We start from the raw sequence: 20,325 nt of genomic DNA on the forward strand, positions 1-20,325 counted from the left end.
TAGTATATTTCTTTGAAAATCTGTTATGAGAACTCGGTGCTGTATCAATGTAATGCATTTGACTGATGAGTTTGTTAACTCTCATTGCCTGCTTGCAGAATGATGTACTAATATTGTTAGGAGAAGTTATGTATTTTCCACCTCAGGGATTTAAAAGGTTGGGAATCATTCCACCTCAAAAAGGAATAAATTCACAAATTTTTGGTCAACCAAATGACCACAGTAAAAAAGGTCCAAGAGTAATGAAAATAAAGCATTTTGTGTGATAAAAGTGCATTGTTTGAGTATTTGAATACTGCTCTTAGGTGTCAAAGAAATCTGAACTTCCACACTTCAGAAAAATAGTAATTATGTTTATTATCAACACGAAAACGAATGACTGGCTGCATCTATTAAATTAATTACAAATATCCATTAACCACATCTTGTCAACTGTATATTACTTTTAATAAGCCCTCACAACTCAAAAAAAATATCCTTCTTTTTATGATTAAATATAAATATCTATTGGTACACTTAAACCAGATTTTAAATAACAATCAAACATTAAATAGTTACAAAAACCAGCAAAAAGGTATGAATCCTACAACAGCATAAAATAATGATAGATTATGCTGTATGTATGAAATAAAATGTGCATGTTAACTTTACTACAAAGAGGTCAAAGACAGCAATTACATAAAGTAAACTGACTGATGGTGCAGTCAACTTGAAAATCTGTTGCTGACTAACAGCATAAATAACATAACATTAACTTATTTTCTTAAATATATTTTTTAAATGTTCAAACAGCACTTTGCTAAAACCTTGATACTTCACAAAGCTTTGGAGAATTCAGAAGGTTTTTTGTAGAGTGGATTTAAATAGTGGAGCAAGTGAAAATATTGACCACTTAAAATTTTTTGCATTAAAAAAGCCTTAGTCTTTTCTTTCCAATCATTATTTGCTCTATCAATATGATACATTAGTACAAGTATTTTTTTTCTCATAAATCACTAGAGAAGCAGTAAAGGTAAGGATGGGAACAGATGCAATGGGTCAGTGGCTCATGATCATGTCATGAATTTTACATAGTCCCCTTAAACTTCAAAATTTAAGGTATATTGTTTGAGAAAAATTTAAATGATATAGAAGGAAATGTAATGAAGCATAAGCACATGTCATGTGACTGTAACCTTCCATTATCTCCTTCTTATAACAACCTGTATGAGAGAAGAGAAAGTTACCAATTAATAATTAGCTATTGATTTTAAGTGAGATGTTATAGTAAAACATTATGTCAATATGATGATATCACCAAAGTTTGATGTAGAACTGTATGTTAACCACGGAAAATAACTAATGAAAGTAACTTCAAATCAACTTTCACTAATATGTAATTTTGTGCCTGAAAACAACAAAAAGTGCAGCACAGCCTTTACCCCATAATAGCAAGAAGCCTTTTCTAACCAAAATTTAGTAGTAGTCTATCAAAGGAGAGGTCTTGAGTGGAAATGCCAATGCCTTAGATTCTTATGACACCATAGAGGTGGCATACTGTGATGCAATCTGTTCACTTTGAATTGTCTGCCACAGTCAAATTAACACTATTGCATTAGGGTAAAAATTCAAAGCTACAAAAAGCAGGTCAAAAGGAACACCTTAAAATGAATATCTTTTTTTTAAGGAGTGTAAACTTTATCTTTTACATACCCGAGTAGGTTGAAACTGATACTGTACATGAGAAGATCCTCTCATTATGAACTGTCCACTTTGCCCTAGAGGTCGTCCTGCATCATAAAAGAATTTAAATTTTTTTTTCACCTAAATACCTCTTCCTGACCAAGTTTTAAGTGCGTACCATAAGTTACAAATCAAGTTTTTTCCTCTCGATTTAGGGCCCAAGGGCAATGGTTAAAAAAAACAAGGTTTAACTACTTACAGTACCAACCAAGAAACTGTAGTCTGCAAGATATTTATCATATCTTAGGGTTCAAATGGGGCAGAAATATTTCAACTCAAACAAACTTGTAAATTTACTGGGCCATACAGTGAAATACTGTCTGCTAAATTGACAAATCATAGCACATGTACTATGAGTAGGTGAGTTATTGAAAAAAAAAGGGCTGCCTCATGTCACTCCTGGTAAACAGTAAATGGTTCAACACATCAAATTCAGCTGAAATTCTGTTGAGTTATTCAGTACCTGTTGTGGGTCTAGATACTCTTGTCCGAGAGGTAATTGGACTTGAGGTTTGCCTACCAGAAAAACAATCATACCCCAAAAAATTATCCATTACAATTTTTTAATTCAAATACTCTATAACCATATACTTCACAGAAACTCTTAGATGAGAGACAGATTAGGGGTACAAGCCTTTCCAAAAGTCTGGGTTGAAGTTTTTGTAGTCCAACAGATTCAAGAAACAGTGAGGTTCTTGGCAACAGTAGATGCTATATCCCCTGAGGTTTGGCAGTAGATCATAGCAACATTTTTACAAAAAATTTATAAAATTGGCACATAAAAAAATATTTCAATGCATGACTTTCAGCTATTAAAGGGATTTCTGTAATTCAGAATATCTGAGCTAGGGCTCTGAAAAAGAGGTGAGAAAAGAGAGACAACCAAAGTTACTGGTACCACAGCTAATTGAAATAATGAAAGGAATGTTTCAGAAAGGAAACACTTGGGAATAATTTCAAGATAAAATTACTTGGCTCCAGTTTATAGCATTTGTCATATCAATAACATTTATATTTAAATTAAAGGATATTACCTAGGACCTCTCATGGCTGGAGAAGACTTGGGTCTTCTTTCTTCCAATCCTTCCATCCATCCTGGCAGAGGAACAGATGCACGCTTGACAGATGCGCTACTCACATCCCGACCCCCTGCCAACCATCTGTCGGCCTGTATAAATGGAACAACACCTGGCTGGGTTGGTGATGAGGGTCGCTGTGGGGGAGGGTGGGCTGCTGAAATGGAATTCACTCTTGTTGTCGCACTCCCCACCCTAGAAGGTATTCCTTTCTCAGCAGCCTTTTTAATCACTTCAGGTGTCTTCCATGCATTTATTCTGGCGTGTTCTGTGTATGAGACCATTTCCTCCATTCCTTCAGAATCAACAGGAAAGTACTGTGCACTTTCTGAGCTAAGATCATCCAAAGCAATGTCATCACCTTCATCCTCCATAAGAAGAAAATTTTCTTCAATTTCTTTGCTAAAGAACAAGAGAGAACTCATCAGATCCTGCTTTCCATAGTGTGAAGCAACTACAAGTAATACTAACTCCACCTGGATGGGATGCCAGTCTATCCCGAGGTTGCACTCACTCACAACAACACTCAAAGCATCAGCTTTGAAACTCTTTATGGTGGCCAATTTACATTATGAACTCAGCTGATGATACTAAATTACCCAACTATACAACAGGGTTTGATTCCCCTCTTACCTGTTTACCTCAGTATCTTCCTCTAACACATCGCAATCTGTTGAGAAGAGGTCATATCATTTAAGCACAACTTTTCCAAATAATTAGCTTAGCAACAATTTTTCAATGCTCCAATAAACCAACAAACTGATTGTTTGTTGTTGGTGCAAACTAAGACCAGCCATGTTAAATGTGTCAGAGGTGAATTTTTTCCTTTTTAAGCATTTGATTTTTTTTTGACACGGCAATTAATTCACACTGTACATGTAGTATTTCTATGTCTTGAAGGCTTACAATTGTCTTTGTGATTGATAATGAGTAACAAAACACTATTTTCTCAAATCTCTTTGCAGTCTAAGAGTAACTGTGAAAGTTGAAGTAATCTTGACATAAAAAAGTTAGGAAAATCTGTTTGCACTTGTCTCTCAATCTAGACAGCTACACTGAAAGTAAATATATATCCATCCAATCTGAAATAATAATTCTTTGGCTGGTGATTGAGTATCAATTATTTAAGCAGATTACCTTTTATGTTAAGTTAACCCTTTCACTCCCAGATCAAATTTGTGATTCTCTTTACTGTCAACTATACAATTCTCATAATGTTAGTTCAGAGAATTTAGTATTGGATCAACTCACCATCCCCAAATTGATATTTTTCTTTATTCTCATCACTTATCGGTTTGATGTTGTATTGATATTGTAAGGAGAAATTCTGTCTTGGTCACTCTCAGGGATTAAAGGGTTAACATATTTTCTTGCAGCAAACTTTACCTTTGTAGGATTCTGAATCAGCATTAGCTGTCACCTCTGATACAACAACAGGAGTGGACTGAAAAATGAAAAATTGGTCAGAATTTAAATTCTGTTTTAGTGTGCCTGTGCTTTTGCAAGCTCAAATCCCTTTTGAGCCTGCTAAAAATGGCGAAGGATACTGGTTCATAGACTCTTAGACTAGCTTCCTGAGGGTAAAATCCAAATGGTTAACTGACACAAATCCACATCAAGGATGGTTAACACCCTGGGGCAACAGTGAGGTCCGATTGTGCCAGAGGGAGTGGTCTTAAAAATGACACTTTTCATTTGTAATAGTTGTAGTGACTGACATTTTGACTACCTGATAGGAACACATCTTCAGAGTCAAGCATTGGTTGTCACAGTCTTTTCTGGAAAACTTTGTCCCTCAGAGAATCATATTACACAATTCAGTTGTTCTTCCCATACATTTTCCATACATTAAATTGTGGCAAAATTGAGCCCCATATCAGTTCCATATCTTCACCCAACCTTCCCATACCATTCCCAGATATGGGTCATATGTGGCCCATGTTTTGCCATATCATTCCCATACTTTTTCTTTGGTAAGGGTAGAGCTGTTTTGAATCCTAGGAAAACACATGCAACAGTAGCTGCAAAATCATTATCATTAGGGGTGCTTCATTGTTCATAAGATTTTATAAGTTAAAGATGTTTCTATATTTGAAATTCACTATACCAAGTTGTCAGCCTTCTCTAGCACAGGCTGCTCAACATCATCGTTATCTGTTGGATCATGCAAGTGGTTGCCATTAATATCAGGTTCATAAGAGCTTGTCCAATTTACATCTGCTTCTTGCAAGCACTCTCGTACAATTGACCTCACATGATCTGTGATTACAGTCTCTCCTGAAAAAAGGAAAAACAAATCATACAAAATAAGCAAACACTTTCGGAGTCCTTTGTTATGGTAACATCTATTATCTTAGACTTTGTGCATAGTTTCTTAGACTTGCATACCACCATGACAGCTATTAACTTTGAATCTTGATAAACCTGAAACACTGCTCAATTTTCCTCATTTACCTGTTGCTACAGGTTCGCCAATTGCTGATGTAGCATCAGTATTGTAGGCTGCTGGCAGATCAACTCTGAGTTGGAGATTTTGCCTAATGGCATCTGATAGAAATTGAGCAACCTCTTCCTAGAGAAAAATACTGATTTTAAAAAAAAAAACCTCATCACTGTTATCACAGATTTAAGCGTTGTTATAGGTGAACCATTCTCCAAGACACAATAAAACAGCTACAGTCATATTTATCAGTAAGTTGATCAAATGCTCAACCAATCTGCCAATCAATCAGTCACTCAGTCAATTAATAAATCTGTCAATCATTTATAGTGAAATGATTTCAATACATTAACGAAAATATTAATAACACAGTTAATTACTAAGAATAAAAAATATCAACTGAGTCTATAAGCAAAATCATAGTAAACTTTCATTGAGCCATACCCTGTTATCATAGCTTGTGTTGAGTGTTTTACTCCTTGATCCTAAAATGAAGCAGAGTTTGTTCACATTTGACGGCATAAATTACAGTTGCTGTTACTAGTAACTGCCACTAACTGAGGATCCAATAGCTACTCTTCAGCAGGTGTTAATGTTAAGAGTGACTCAATTAATTTATGTACCAAACAAATTAACTCATACTAACCTTTTTGACTGCGACTTTCCGTGAATTCTCTGAATATAAAGGAAATTGTTTTATTATCCCCAACTAGTATAGAGTCTGATTTGTTACAAGCAGGAAAGACTCCTGTACTGCTTCTCAATCAACACAGTGAGTCACTTACCTTTGAACTGTTTTTGTGATGCCAACCATTTAATTTTGGAAAGATTGTGCCCAATATTTAGCAAATTGAAGCAAATTTCATGGCTATGTGCGATGCTAGTCTATATCAGGGTTCTAGCTGAGAATTTAGATGTATCTGGCCAGAAATGTCCACTTTACTTTAATACTCACTTTGAATAAGATGGTCTCCATGTCTCTGATGCACAATCCCAGTTGATATCAGCAAAGTCAACATACAGGAACTGCTGGTCCAGGTAGTTGATGGGATAGTCTGCCTGCTGGAACTTGGGAGCTGAGGAAAGGTTTTTATCATTAACTTATCCACTGATTAATTCAAATTGTAAATAAACCTCACCGGATTTGTTTTTCAGAATAATATATGTACCTGCTACAGTCTCCAGCTGAACCAAGCCCATGTCCGACTCTGGAAGAGCTACGAGGCGTCCATACGTCTAGGAAAATCAAACAACTTCATGTTTCAAAATTAACTGATCAAATATGTTAAAAGCAGTTACCACCTTCTCTCTTTAACGACAGAGGACATTTTTCAAAAAATGAACTCAGACAAGAAGAATTTAGAAATCATTAGCTTCAAATGAGTGGTTATAGTAGCATTATGTTCATGTGCATTCTTCAACAAAAGATCAAATAGAGTAGGGTATTTTTCCAAAAAGCAAGATGGAGAGTTGCTCTAAAACAAAATGAGTTGTACCTGATGGCCAACCTCTACTCTGTCACCAAGCACTAAAATAAAAAAAAAAGAGTTCACATTATCCAGGTGCCTAATGAAATAAATCAGTACCAGTAATATGGAAATTTGGCATTATATCAACTACATTGACAATGTAAATTGACCACCATAAAGAGTTTCGAAGCTGATGCTTCAAGCATTAGCCCTTTGTTAGGGCAAAAGCTCTGACAAAGGGCTAACGCTTGAAATGTTAGCTTTGAAACTCTTCATGGTGACCAATTTACATTATCAACTGAGTCAATGATACCAAATACCTCATCATACTTTCCCACTGATGCCGCACCACAGTTTCTTCAGAAACATTTACCCTCTTTATTCATGAGTGAGTACTGGCTTTACCTATGGTCTGACAATGGCATCCAATGCACTATAAAATATTGTTACTCTACAGTCACAAAGTTATGATTCAAAGCCAATCCCTTGAGTAGGATGATGATTGTTAAGGGTTTGGCCCACAACTTAAAATACCTGGATCAAGCTACTTTTGATAACAGCTTATAATTTAAGATTCTGCTAGCTTACAATGACCTCATTTCAAATTTATTTAAAAAAAAAAATGCCTTTTGACTTCTCTCACATTTGTCAAGATTAAAATTTGTCTTCTATATTACCGGTATTTCCAGGTCTTGAAATTTGGTTTGGAATTTTTGTGTTTTTGCAAAATTTCAAGATGCCGTAAATATTAAATAAATACTGGGCTGGTTCAGTAAGTGTCAACTAAACAAACTGTAACACAGACTGCAGAATTTCTCTCAACCCTGTTCTAGAAACAAAGTGTTACTTATTAGTTATTTTGCAATTCTTTCACAAGGAATACATTTAAGATACTCACAGGTATTCCCAATTTTCCTCATTTTCATTGTTACTTACAGTTGTTTAGTTAATGAGTAAAATGGAAGGAGAATTAAAACATTGTTGGCATTTTACCAGGTTTCCTCCCAGCTAACTTGATCCTTTTTCTATATAATGCAACTTTTTGGTTTGTTTTTGCACCAACAGCAGACATGACTCTTGCAGAAGCTCTGCTTTTAAATCCATTAGGTAAGTCATCCCTTAAAAATACATCAAACATTTTTTACATGAAGCTGATTAAGAATTCCAAGCTTTGCATAACTTTTTATAAAAATAAATTTCATTTGACCTGTGTAAGCATATAAAGTAAATGAATGATCCTCACAGATTACCCAAGACTTGGGCAACTGCATGCGGAGCAAATAAACAAAACTTTCAAGGTTTTAACAGAATTCAAACATGTGCCTCCCAGATACTTGTTGGGGGCTTACAAAGCCACACATGCAGAACAAGGCACATTCTAGAGGGTTCTGCATTCCTGTAGAAGAAATCTGATCATTTCCAGTTCTGTTTTTGACAATAAAAAATTTGGGGTGATACCTTTTGGTGGGGTCAAGTTAAACTTCTGCTGTGCCAAGATCTTCGTCATCGAAAAATTTAATTGAAAAGTTCTGATGTTTATATGGTCACACACTTTTTGGACAAGGATCTCCCCTCACCTTCACCACACAAAAAGAGTGCCCTTCCAAGATAAAATTCCAATAAAACTAAACCAACCTCTGTAGTTTTGACCAGACAGATCCTTTACAAGAGTGAGGCCTCTCATGGCTTGCCTTCAACAACCACTTTGACTTAAAAACAAAACATGGAAATCACTTTCTAGTGTTAGAGCACTTTTTAATTGAGCATCAAAAGTAATCTGAGATTGCTTTGCTTTTACTTTACTTTACTCTGTGATTGGTCCAAAAAACTCACACCACTCTCTCAGTCAATGAGATGCAAAATTAAAGAAATGAATATGGAAGTGCTTGCTCTGTGATTGGTCCAGAAAACATGCACCACCCTCTTAACCAATCAGATGCAAAATTGAAGAAACAAATATGGAAGCACTTGCTCTGTGATTGGTCCAAAAAACTCACACCACTCTCTCAGCCAATCAGATGCAAAATTAAAACCAAACACAACTAAGTAGACAGCATTTTCCTGCATTTTAGGCAGCCTGGTCAGTTTTAGTTTGAGTTCTTATTAGCTCTTGATTTAAAGCCATTTTATTTTCTTGAGATGACTTTCATTGGTTTTGGTTCTGAGACTCTCGATCGAAAAGCACTCTAACGTTGAACTTTTGAACAATGTTAGATTCAATTTCAGTTGCAAGCAGGGACCATAACAGGTGTAAGATAACACCCTATAGCTGACCAGTTTATCTACTCTTATCACCTTTCTGCTAGATGATGTGATGAAAATGTAGGGAGAAGTTATGCACTGATGTTTATCATTTTGGAGTTAAAGAGTAAAATAATATGCAAAGACACTGGTGACATTTAAAGAAATGTAAACCAAGAAAACTTAGCCTCTAAACAAAGAAAAAACAGCTGTTTGTTGCAAACTTACAGTTATAACATAACTTGGCTCTACACTGCTAACTTGTTTCTCAGCTTCCAAGAGCTTCCCATGGTCTGTGCCCTTTTTTCCTAGTATGAAATGAAAAGGCTTTCAATTAAAAGAGCTTAAAATATTCCAAGGGTCTAGAAACTGTTGCAGCAGTAGCTTCCTTTATGTTTTGAGATTGTCTTCAAATTTACTGAAAAATACAATAAAACAATTTGCTACATTTTGAGATTTCTGAGAAATGTAGTAACTTTACATCAAAAGCACCCGCCAAAAATTAACAGATTTTCTTAAATTTAGATCCCCCATGTGATAGCTGCCCAATGACTGTTCTAAATCTAGATCAGTTGGTAGTCTGTTTGAAAATAAGGAGCTGCACAGAAAGGCACTCTTGCGCGGTCAAATTGTTTTTAGGAATCTTGAAATTTTTTGGGGAAATACTTGACATTCTTTAATACATGTCACATTGTACAGAAACCAAAAATTGTTAAAAGAGACAAAATTGTGTTTAAAATGAAATGAGAACTGCTGTAGAACCTGACATGGCTGCATTAGCCTGTTTCACACATTCCAGAAGATACTCTGTAATTTCTCTGGACACTTTGTTCATTCCTCCCTAATCCAAACACAATAATAACACATGATCAATTCAACTATTTCCCCCCACAATTAGTTTCTAATCTCCCTCTTTCTGCACAACTAACACTTACCTCAACCATGAAAACTCACTTAACCAAAAAAATATCAGGGGAAAAATATTTTACTCAGTTCATTTCAGCACTCCATTCATGAAATTAACCCTGGAGTGACTGGCATCTGACTTCTCCCAACAGTGTAACCCCTGCATCACACCATAAGGTCATGAGAATAAAGAAAATGATCACCAACTAAATATTCTCTTGATTGATAAACAAATTCTCCTTGTCAGCACCTTACTAAATGTATAGAAAACAGTATAGAGAATATGCATACTGATGTTAGGGTGTAAAGGTACCTCTTATCTCAACCTTTCTATTCACCAGCATGTCACACAACATCACTTTGCAGAGTAACTAAGACAGGCTTCAAGTACAGAAATTTGCTAATTACTCTGAGCCAAAAAAAAACCCTACAACTGATAGAAATGGAAAAGCAGTCTTTCCCTTCCACAAAACTGCTCTAGAATTCTATGACTACCTATAGTGAAGTTATAACATTCCATGTGAATGTTCACAGTAGCATGTACAGACCACTGAACAGGATTACCAGTTACACCTTCAGCCATTACATCCGTTTTATTTATGTAGCATTAAACAGAATTTTAAAGACTTCATCATAAATTGCTATCAGTATCCTTGTTTTGTTCTTACCTACTTCATCTCTATTAATCCTATTAGAAGATTTCATCCCAGTTAATAACAACTATCAACATTTACCCTCACATAGAATCCAACATGTTATGACCAACATCCTTTTAACTATCTGTACTCTAAAATCCTAAATTAAAGTACAGTCACTCTCACCCCTTCAGACTGAATTTTCCAACTCAGTGACTTGATCTTCTCACCAATCATCTCATCTTTAGTGGCAACAATTATTAAGTCCAAAACACCTAAAAGAGAAAGATTTGTTCACTTTTTGATTTCCCTGATGGTTTTTCCATGTCATTGGGTATTAACTGTGACAAATTTATACTTAATATTATTTACCAGGATCTTTTCCAATGAAGTCAAAGAAGACAGGTACAATACAGAGAAGCTGAACCACTTCTGATGCCAACAAACATCTGTACCCAGCTTTCCTACAACAGGAATGTTATAATTACAACTAGTACATTCAATTGTTATGATTTTTATTAAAAATGAAAAAAAAACAACAACAACAACAAAAAAACAAATGAGAGAAAGAAAAACAATAATTATTTATCCTAAGTACAATTCCTTTGTTCTTGGTGCATTCATGTTTGAAAGATACAATTATTATAGTGAGCTTAAGAGAGATGTTTGTCACAGCAACCAACAGAAAAAATTAATTTTGCTAAATGTTCCTTCTCCAATCTTAGAGAAACCACACTGACCATAAATAGCAAAACAATGATCAAGTGTCAGGATACAACCAGCAAGAAGTTAAAGTTTTACAGTTTGCAGAATACATAAATCATTTGGGATAAAGTGCAGTACCCCAGGAGAACAATACCATGGGTCCAGTGTACAGTTCAGTAAACAGTCCAGTCAGGGATTGAGCCTCAAAAAATTAATGATCACAATATTTTAAATGCCCCAGTTCAAGTATATACTTTAGGTTTTCTACTTAGCAGAATGATTTTGATGGTGATAAAAAAAGTCAGAATTTACAGTCTGTGGTTACAGCCTTTAACACTGAAAAGTGATTAACAGGTAACTTCTCCCTATATTATCCATACATCATCCAGCAAACAGGTACTGAGAATACTCAAACTTATAAGGTAGAAGTTGTCATCAGAGTCAAATGCCAAATTCTCCTTACTATATACAAGGAAATGAGCAGCAGCTGAATGGGAGAATTAACAATCAGATCTTGGAAGTTGTGGGGTTGAATATGTATTATATTTTCAATTTTGGAAACAAACCTCGAATCCAGCCTTTTTCGTGTTGCTTGATATCTACAAATGAAAGCAACCACACCACATTGTTAAAAATAAACAATTAATCACGTCATCATGTTGTGATCATGATTTGAACAAATAATATACCCACATTCCTAGAGTTACTTCGTACTTAGCTATACTGTCTCCATTGGCGAGTCTGACCAGATCAGCAACAAGGTCATAAAGACACAGGTACAGCCTGTTGTACAATCCACCATCCTAGCAACAGATAACAAAAATAAGGAAATAAATCTCTTATAAACAAACTAGAAATAAAAAAAAATTCAATTCCATTTTTCCTCATCATTGCTTGTGCTTGAAAACTGCTCACTAAAAATTTGTGTTCTACTCTTAACAATTGCTCAATGACTAGACATCTTCATGATGCACAAGTTTTTCACACTATTCATTTTGCAAAGATAAAAAAAAAAGTTTCACTTACTATGTGTTGATCACGCTCAATTTTCACAGCCCCCAAAAGCAAAGAAATCAATCGACATCTGACATCCTGAGGGAGCATGAATACATCCATGGTATCAACATTTCTGAAAAACGAAATTGAAAACAGACAATGAATACTTACAGATCACCAAAAACCAAAAAAACAGCACTTGCTATTTTTTTAAACCAATGAATTCCAAAAGGATGTAGATCATTACACTTCTTTTAACCCAATGTCAAGTGATGAAGTAATGAGAATTCAGAAAATCATGGAATATGGAACCAATGCAAAATCAAATCCTCACAACTGTAATAACGCTTGCAATTTTAAACGATTTGACCTCTATTTATCCTCCAAAACAAATTTAATTTGATGCCATGTAAACTGGTTACAACAATTAAGACACTCAATATCAAGAAATTTAATTATGAAAAACCTTGATATAACACCAAACCAGTCTACAAATATATGAAGCCTCTTCTGTTTGTAAATTTAGCTTTGAGATGTCAATAGTACGACTCAATCATGAGAGAAAATAAATTTTGATTTAAATTAATTACCTTATTTGTCGCAGTCTTGCAATATCAAGGGTTTGCTGAACAAGCAGTGAAGGAATTGCAAATTCCAGGGATGCCTAAATAGAATAATACATCCACATAAATATAATGATCATAAATTACAATGTACATTAATTAAACAGTTATTCCACTTACACTTGTTGGATATGAAATGATGGATAGCTAGGAACAGTTGTAGGGCCATGTTGGCTATAATCATCTCATATCCAACCAGCACGAGTGGATTAATTATACAATTATTGATTAATAAATGAATTTTTTTGCTCCACTTAAATTTTGAGCTAACGTATACACTTACTATATCTGTAGAGCATGGTATGACCCAAGGTGAACTATTAAGCCAATAAAAACCATTGATGCAATGATCAAGTTTTTAATAACTTTAATATAATTTATTTATCAATATTTTCAAGTAATGGGCGAACATTCTCCAAGTCCGGGAAAAAAAAGCTGAGATGTGTCACCAGTGAAATTTAGCTCTCCAGTTTCTAATGTTTAAAGAATGCTCTGCTATTTCCCCAAGCAAAGTGACAACAAGTAATTATTAATAAAAAGATAATCAATCTGTTAAATTAATGGAGCCATTCCAAATGTTAAAGCAGTGAATACTGACAAAAACTGGCAACCCCTTCCTTGGAATAAAAAAAATAGAAATTACATACAATGAACTCACCACTAGCATTAGCAATAGCATGTTACATCTTTCCTTGTCTTCATTTCTGTAGTTTATTAAATTTTCTATCAGCAGTGATGGTTTTACCTTCCCCCTGAAACAATATTATTATATACAAAATTGATTCCAAGCCATAACTACAAGTAATTGTACAACTTTTCCTCAAAGTGTGTAATAAGGTTATTTATTTTGTACATACTGAGATTATAACACTGCAGTGAAGTGCTATCATTCGTGTCTCTAATTGGACGAACAATGTATTTTCATAGCCATTTTCCTTCAATCTTTGAATTGAAATGTGAAAAAAATCACAAAATGTACGAAATGAAAACATTATTCCATGGAAAGTGCTTGAATGATTTTTATTGACTTGTTGCTGCACTCGCAAGTTTGTTTTTTTGGATGCATTGCGACTTGAGAATAAAAATTGTTCATGCGCACTTTCCATGGAATAATCTCAATTAACCCTCTTGCTCCCAGATCACATTGGTTATTCTCCTTACTGTCTGTCATATTATTCTCATGATTTTTAAAGTCTACAGAATTTGGTATTGGATGAACTTTTAAACTGATAATTTGACATTTTTCTTTATTCTCATCACCTGTCTGCTTGATATTGTATTGAAATTATAGGGAGAAGTTCTGTCTTGGTCATTCATGGGAGCTCAAAGGGCCAAGTGTAAACAGATCTTTGTGCCAACTGGTCGAAAGGCTTTTGATTACAACCAGTATTGTGAAAACAGAATGAATAATAATTGCACATCAATCCCACAATTAAACATCACCAATAGTAAACTCAACTTACTTCATATTGCTTTTCATGTAAAGGTTCACTTCTTGCTGGAGGCCATAAGCAAGGTACAAAAGTCGTCGCTTATCAAGATCTAAATAAAACAAATTTACAAGTCTTTATTAGTGAAACTTAAACTTCACATTTGTCTTTGAAGCTAATATATATCTTAAAAGCATTAAAACTTCATAAATTAAAAAAAGAAAATAGTTAATTTTCAGGGTTAATTCAATTCAGGGTTTTTAGGTTAATTTTTAACCTGAGCATCAGGTCTCATGTCACCAACTCCATCCTGTCAGGATTCTGTTTCTCTTGACCAAGAGAAAATTTCTCCTTACAATGTCAATACAATATCAAGCACAGAAGTGATGAAAATAAAGTAAAATATCAATTAGGGGATTATTGGTTGATCCAATACCAAATTCTCCAAATTGACATCATAAGAATTGTATGTCAGACAGTAAAGAAAATTACTGATGGGATCTTACGAGTTAAAAGGTAAAAAACTGATGAAGAATGTCAACTGATAGATTGAGCTACAACGTTAGTCTATGATTGAATTCTGCCTATTTTCTTGTAACTTACCAATATTCAGTTTTTCTTTTATAGGGAACCTTCTCATCAAGTGTTCTCTCTACAAAAGACAAGCCATGGACAAAGGAAAATGGTCATTCTCTGGCCTACTTGTAAAGGTTATTAATGATATGTGGACACATAATGTAATATGTCTTATCACCTCTCCTAGTGTGAAATATAAAATTACCCTAAAATTTCCCAAAGTACACTTAAAAACATTTTTCCTGGTGGATATGCTAAGCATGAGAACAACTTATATGGGGATTTGATAATTAGCATGGCCTTCAGAATTTGGGAAGAGCATGCACTTTATCAAATAAATAACTATTAACTGGTAACTGGGTTACGTTTGGCACCAAACTTGCTTTTAAGAATGTTGTGTGAATTTTAATGAGCACAACCAGTGAGCTTGTTTACACTCAACTGAAAACTGCTTTGAGTGTCCAAATAAATAAAAAATTAGAGGTAATCAGATTCACTGATTGACGTATAATAATTGTAACTTAACTTTTAACAACACATACCTTTTGTCCAAAAACACCTGTCACTGAAATGTTCTTTAATGATGATGGAACAAAGTGGTTCTTGGGAAGCTTGTGCCTCTGGAATAAATAGGACCAGGAAAACTAATTAAATGTTATATTGCACAACAAAAATTTTATAATTACAAGAAAAAGATGAAAATTCAGGTAGGTTCCATTCCTACTCTATTCAGAAGCCTTGTTGATCACAGGTTCACCAACTTTCTGAGAATCATCTACTGTACCTACCACAGGTCTATCAGAAAGTGCAGAATCCTTAAAGAACTGTTCCACCTGAGCACGTTCTGCAGCTGTAGCAAAAACAAATTAAACATCAAAAAACAATAAAAGTGCATGATATATGTACACCAAAATAACTTGGTCAATAATGTTTTTTCGGTTCTTGGCAATTTCATAATCTTCTTTCAAAACAGTGAACAGCCAGCAGTATCTAACACTCCAAGCTAAGATTATTTTAGTTGTCATGGCCAATAGGAAACAAAACTCTGAAACCTTGGATTAAATACAAGCTGTACTGTAAATTTTATAAAAGTCAGTGTTAGTAATGTTAAGAGTTTTAAAATATAAAGCTTACAAGTTATAATACGTCCATCAAGCATCCAAACCAGGGGAAGACTGTCAATAACATGCATCCTATCTGCAGCAACAAAGAAAGAACAAAGAATCTGAAATATGAAGTATAAGTGTCCAAACAACACTCATTATCTATCATTGCTCAAACATTAAAGGCTAATGCTTGAAACGTCAGCTTTGAAACTGCTTATGGTGGCCAATTTATGCTCTCATGTTACGGGTGATAGAACCAAATTACTCTGTTATACTCTCCTGCTGACACAGCACCACAGTTTCTTTAGAAAGTTACCCCTTTATACATTCAACATTTACCACTCCCCATTTTATAAGTGGGTGAGCTTGATTCCTTTTTGCAATGTCCAACAACTTTCGCAAGGATTCTTAGAGACAGAAGTAACCTTAGAAACTTCAACCTTAACCCCTAAATTCTTACAGCTGTTCAACAGGTAATTTTTCCTTGTACTTCTAATATTTGTCTTGCAAATATGTTACATGAACAAATGGGCCTATTGATATCAGTTAAAGTATCATCTTGATGAAACATTTAATTCCCCAGTCTAAGTTAGAAGGAAGTGTATAGGAGAAAGTAAAGAGAATTACTATTTGAATCTGAAGGTTAAAGGTTTAAACTGCTAGTTACATTAAAACACTCACAATAAGCATCCATCTCCAGTTTGTGGTTTCCATGGAGACTGAGATCAAGTATATGAACATGCCGTATTTTTTGCAGCTCATTCCAGTCAAGGTCATTATTGGCTAGGACCAGCGTTCCAAAGGCAGCAACCGAAAACAAACCCTCCAAACTTTTCACCTATCACAGAAATAAAATATTATAAATATCAAAATTCCTAATCAAGTAATTTACTACAAGGAATTTGCCTTTATTCTAAACTCAAGACTATGTGCTAGGATCCCTTGAGAAATTTATCTCAAAACTCTGTTTTGTTTATCTGCATTCAAAGGTGTTATCAACATAATTTCCAAGCTTGCTAACAATTGATTGACAAGGGAGCCATTCTTCTGTTCCAGACAAAAATATGAGAATGAAATTGCCCTTCATGCAATAGGAATTTGCACAGCTTGAAAAGGTTAATAGATTAAGTCTTTACGGCCGACATTAAATTTCTAATACTTCTTTACAATCTTCTCCACAATCCGCTCAACTTCTCAAATTTTATCATTGTACCCGCAGCAAATTTAGTTTTATTTTAAAGCCTAAAGCGCGCAGGTATAAAATTTGCCAACTGAGCAATGTTTTGAATTCAACTCACAGACTACTACGATCATAGACGACACAATATAAAGTTTAAGCTTTACATTCAAATCATGTCACACTCGAGTTGACAAAGACAATTAGTTTCAATTAGTTCGAGCCATACTATGAAGATTAATTTAATGCAGCCATTATGTTTGTCGAGTTACCAGAAACCACAAACAAAACACTAAGTAAACAGATTCTCATGAATAAAGATTGTTAACGCGAAACCCAACCTCGTTAAAATTGAGCCTTAGTTAGCATGGACTACTCGTTTGGAGCTTATAAGAACTATACATCACGAGTGAAAGAAATCATTCATTTGTGAAATGACTAGAGGGTTAAATTTTCGGGCGCATGTGTACATCCTTTTTTGATGCTTCATCCCATTTTACAAATTCTGATCGATATCCATGTCAAGTGTGAGTAGTCTGTTGTAAGCTTTGAGTTTTAAGCTACTTTTCACGCAACAATCTCCAGCAAAAAGGGATAGCTTTAAAGCAAAATATGATTTTCGTATAGAGAGGACATAAAAGAAGGTGAAGCCCACCTCAATAATACCCTCGGGCAAAAAATATTTACCACATTGTTAGCGAGGTCAATTTTCCACAGCTGGGAATAGCATCTCATATCGGGTAAAGCTTCAATTCGATTTCCACGGACGATCAAGGTCTGAACCTTTGGGCATAGTTCGAGTCTTTCCAGAGATACTGTAAAATAAAGCAGATTCCATCATTTTCCATCAACATAACAAATCAAACAACACTTACTGAAAGCGTACCTAGTCCAAGATTAGATAGATCCAAGTATTCAACGAGCTGTAGCGGTTGAGATGTCCTTGACCTCAGTAGCTTTTGTACAAAGAAAGAGAGCAAAAAAAATGATCAATTAAGAGTAATTTCTGATGGGTATACCACAAATATATCTCTCACCTGACTAGAGATCCTCATCATATTCTACATGACTGCAAAAGTTGTTAAAGTGCAGACAGCTGATCCGCTCAATACACACGGGTTTCCTTGCTTTGATTTATTTGTATAGTGCGCGCAAACAGCGCACGATTTCCCCAGTGGGGTACGGTGAGGAGTGGCGCTCATTGCGAGGATTCAAAAATCCCGCAGTGAAAATATCTGGCTTGTTCGTCATTACCAAGAGGGAGATGTTATCCTGAATCGGTAAATAAGCATTTTACCACACGAACACTGCTTTTCCGCTTTCTTCCTCTCTTCTTTTAGCTCGCATCTCGCCAAGCCGGTGAGCGTCTTCCGGCCTTGCTGCTCCCGCTTCTGCCTACGGCCCACATACGAGGCTTTTGTCTCATATGTTTCAATCAAAACACTCGCGGATCAGTCTTTTTTGCAGCCATTGTTTGGTTATCTTTCCCCCCCAGTATTTACGAGGCTTAAATATAAAACAGCACTGTGTTTCACCAACGTGCCGAGCTCCCCAAATTCCATAATCCATTCCAGATTCCAAGACGTTGTCTCCTGAGGCCTGGATACTCAGGGATTACAAGTCCCAACACTTAACATCCACGTGCATTTGACCACTGGTCGATATTTCATCGAAAGTCAGGGAGATTATGTCAAAGTTAGAGGAAAAAGGCTAGATTTTAAGAAAGGAGATTCATCGTGCTACTAAGTGGCTTTGGTGATGGAGGGAAAGGTTTGGATTTTAGCAGGTACAAATAAATTACATCTAATGGGAACTCAAAGGCCAGCTCATAATGTAATTTAAAGCATTTAGGATGCCTGTGACACTTGCCACGATTATAAAAATCTAGAAAACATAGACCTGGAACACCAATAAAGTTGGAAATGACTAACCGAGCACATGTTACATGTGATGCTGGAGCTTTTGATGATTAAAACCTTACAATGATCTTAAAAGAAAGGAAAAGGCAAAACAGAACAAAACAATTACTTTGAAATTATTTATTTGCCAACATTTTTGCCAAATTTTTGCTAACGTTTTGTATTTTGTGGAAGAAAGCTGGCTTGAAACCATTTTCTTGACACCGTTTACCTAAAATATCGATTATTTGGGGTTTTTCGGTTGCCCCCAATTTTACAAATTACATTCTATTATGCACACATCAGAAAATTTGGCACCAACATATTGCCTATGACTTGCTATAAATTTAATGAGCATAATTCTTTTTCACTTAAAATAAATGGATTTATGCCTAGTAAAAACTTGTTTAGTTTTAATGTCTTTTGTTACCATGTAGATACATTAGAGTTAATTCCAGTTTAATTGGATAAACTGTATTGTGTGCTTTGAATTTGAAGGGGCCAAAGATAGCTTAGAAGTTGTTATCTTGATCCAACACCAAATTCTCGTAACTGACACTGTAAAAACCCACATAAAACAACATGTGGATTGAGAACACTCAGGCTTAAATTTGGTCAAAAAAGTATCATATACTTAAAAACATATTCAACCTAAAAAAGGGAAATTTTTCTGGTATAAAAAATTGGCTGACAGTTAGATAAGAACAACCTACTAGGGTGCAGTACTAGAGTACAGTACTGGAAAGTCAGGGAGGGGTAGCTGGTGCATTTTGTATTTGCTTGACTTTTGCTGAGTTTCAAGTTGTTTATCACCAGAAATGCTACACCTCTCCCAATGTAAAGTTATTGTCTTGATTAATGCAGTCGAGATTAGTTCCATCCATCCATTAATTAATTAAAGTATTGTGCTTACACATTGATTGCATCTGTTGGTAGTCTATGCAGTATTTAATTTTCAGAAACAATTTTAAGAACACCTTAAGAACATTTTCAAGCTGATTTTACAGAAAAAACCAGCCTGAGCCCCTGGAGCATGTTTTTTTATGTGGGTTTTTACTGTATACTATATATCTAGTCATGGTTTTCATTAAAAAAAAAAATAGGATGGTTAACCTGAAAAATGCACATGACGAGAACTGTCCATTCACACTGTCCTATCACAATTTCCAATTACAAGCACTACATGTACACTGTCCTATAAGTGCTCAAGTCAGGCTGGTGTTAACCAATCACATTCAAGAATTTTGTTACAGTTTTGATTACATGTGTAATACCACAAGTTCCTATGATTGAGGAACAAAAATTAACTATTAACCCTTAAACTC

At 35.0% G+C, this 20,325-nt stretch overlaps 1 protein-coding gene across 1 annotated transcript; it reads right to left on the reverse strand.

The window, feature by feature from the left end:
* Positions 1-332: 332 nt before the first annotated feature.
* LOC113687106 (uncharacterized) lies at positions 333-18,683 on the reverse strand. Its single transcript, XM_089186681.1, has 33 exons — positions 18,140-18,683; positions 17,989-18,058; positions 17,790-17,917; positions 16,607-16,763; positions 15,954-16,016; positions 15,608-15,669; positions 15,362-15,439; positions 14,847-14,895; positions 14,277-14,355; positions 13,472-13,565; positions 12,781-12,854; positions 12,221-12,323; positions 11,909-11,997; positions 11,761-11,793; positions 10,862-10,953; positions 10,676-10,764; positions 9,711-9,789; positions 9,177-9,256; positions 8,343-8,416; positions 7,701-7,825; positions 6,735-6,766; positions 6,408-6,474; positions 6,194-6,314; positions 5,885-5,913; positions 5,683-5,723; positions 5,253-5,370; positions 4,906-5,075; positions 4,185-4,242; positions 3,432-3,468; positions 2,757-3,200; positions 2,186-2,238; positions 1,693-1,769; positions 333-1,202 (listed from the first exon to the last, which is right to left on the reverse strand). Exons 1-33 carry the CDS (start codon positions 18,158-18,160, stop codon positions 1,182-1,184), a joined length of 2,907 nt encoding a protein of 968 aa, XP_089042807.1. The 5' UTR covers positions 18,161-18,683; the 3' UTR covers positions 333-1,181.
* Between the last annotated feature and the right edge of the window lie 1,642 nt (positions 18,684-20,325).

This window comes from Pocillopora damicornis, chromosome 11 (genome assembly GCF_964200805.1).
Source record: "Pocillopora damicornis chromosome 11, jaPocDami1.2, whole genome shotgun sequence".
In the NCBI taxonomy this organism is placed as follows: domain Eukaryota; kingdom Metazoa; phylum Cnidaria; class Anthozoa; order Scleractinia; family Pocilloporidae; genus Pocillopora; species Pocillopora damicornis.

Bases quoted from the DNA above. Each gene is read 5' to 3' on its own strand.
- LOC113687106 (XM_089186681.1), bottom strand. From the start codon at position 18,160: ATGATGAGGATCTCTAGTCAG. The intron at 5,914-6,193 runs GTGAGTATTAAA...CTTTATATTCAG, and splicing joins TGGAGACCATCTTATTCAAA to AGAATTCACGGAAAGTCGCA. The intron at 4,243-4,905 runs GTATAGTGAATT...TTCATTTTTCAG, and splicing joins TAGAGAAGGCTGACAACTTG to TCCACTCCTGTTGTTGTATC.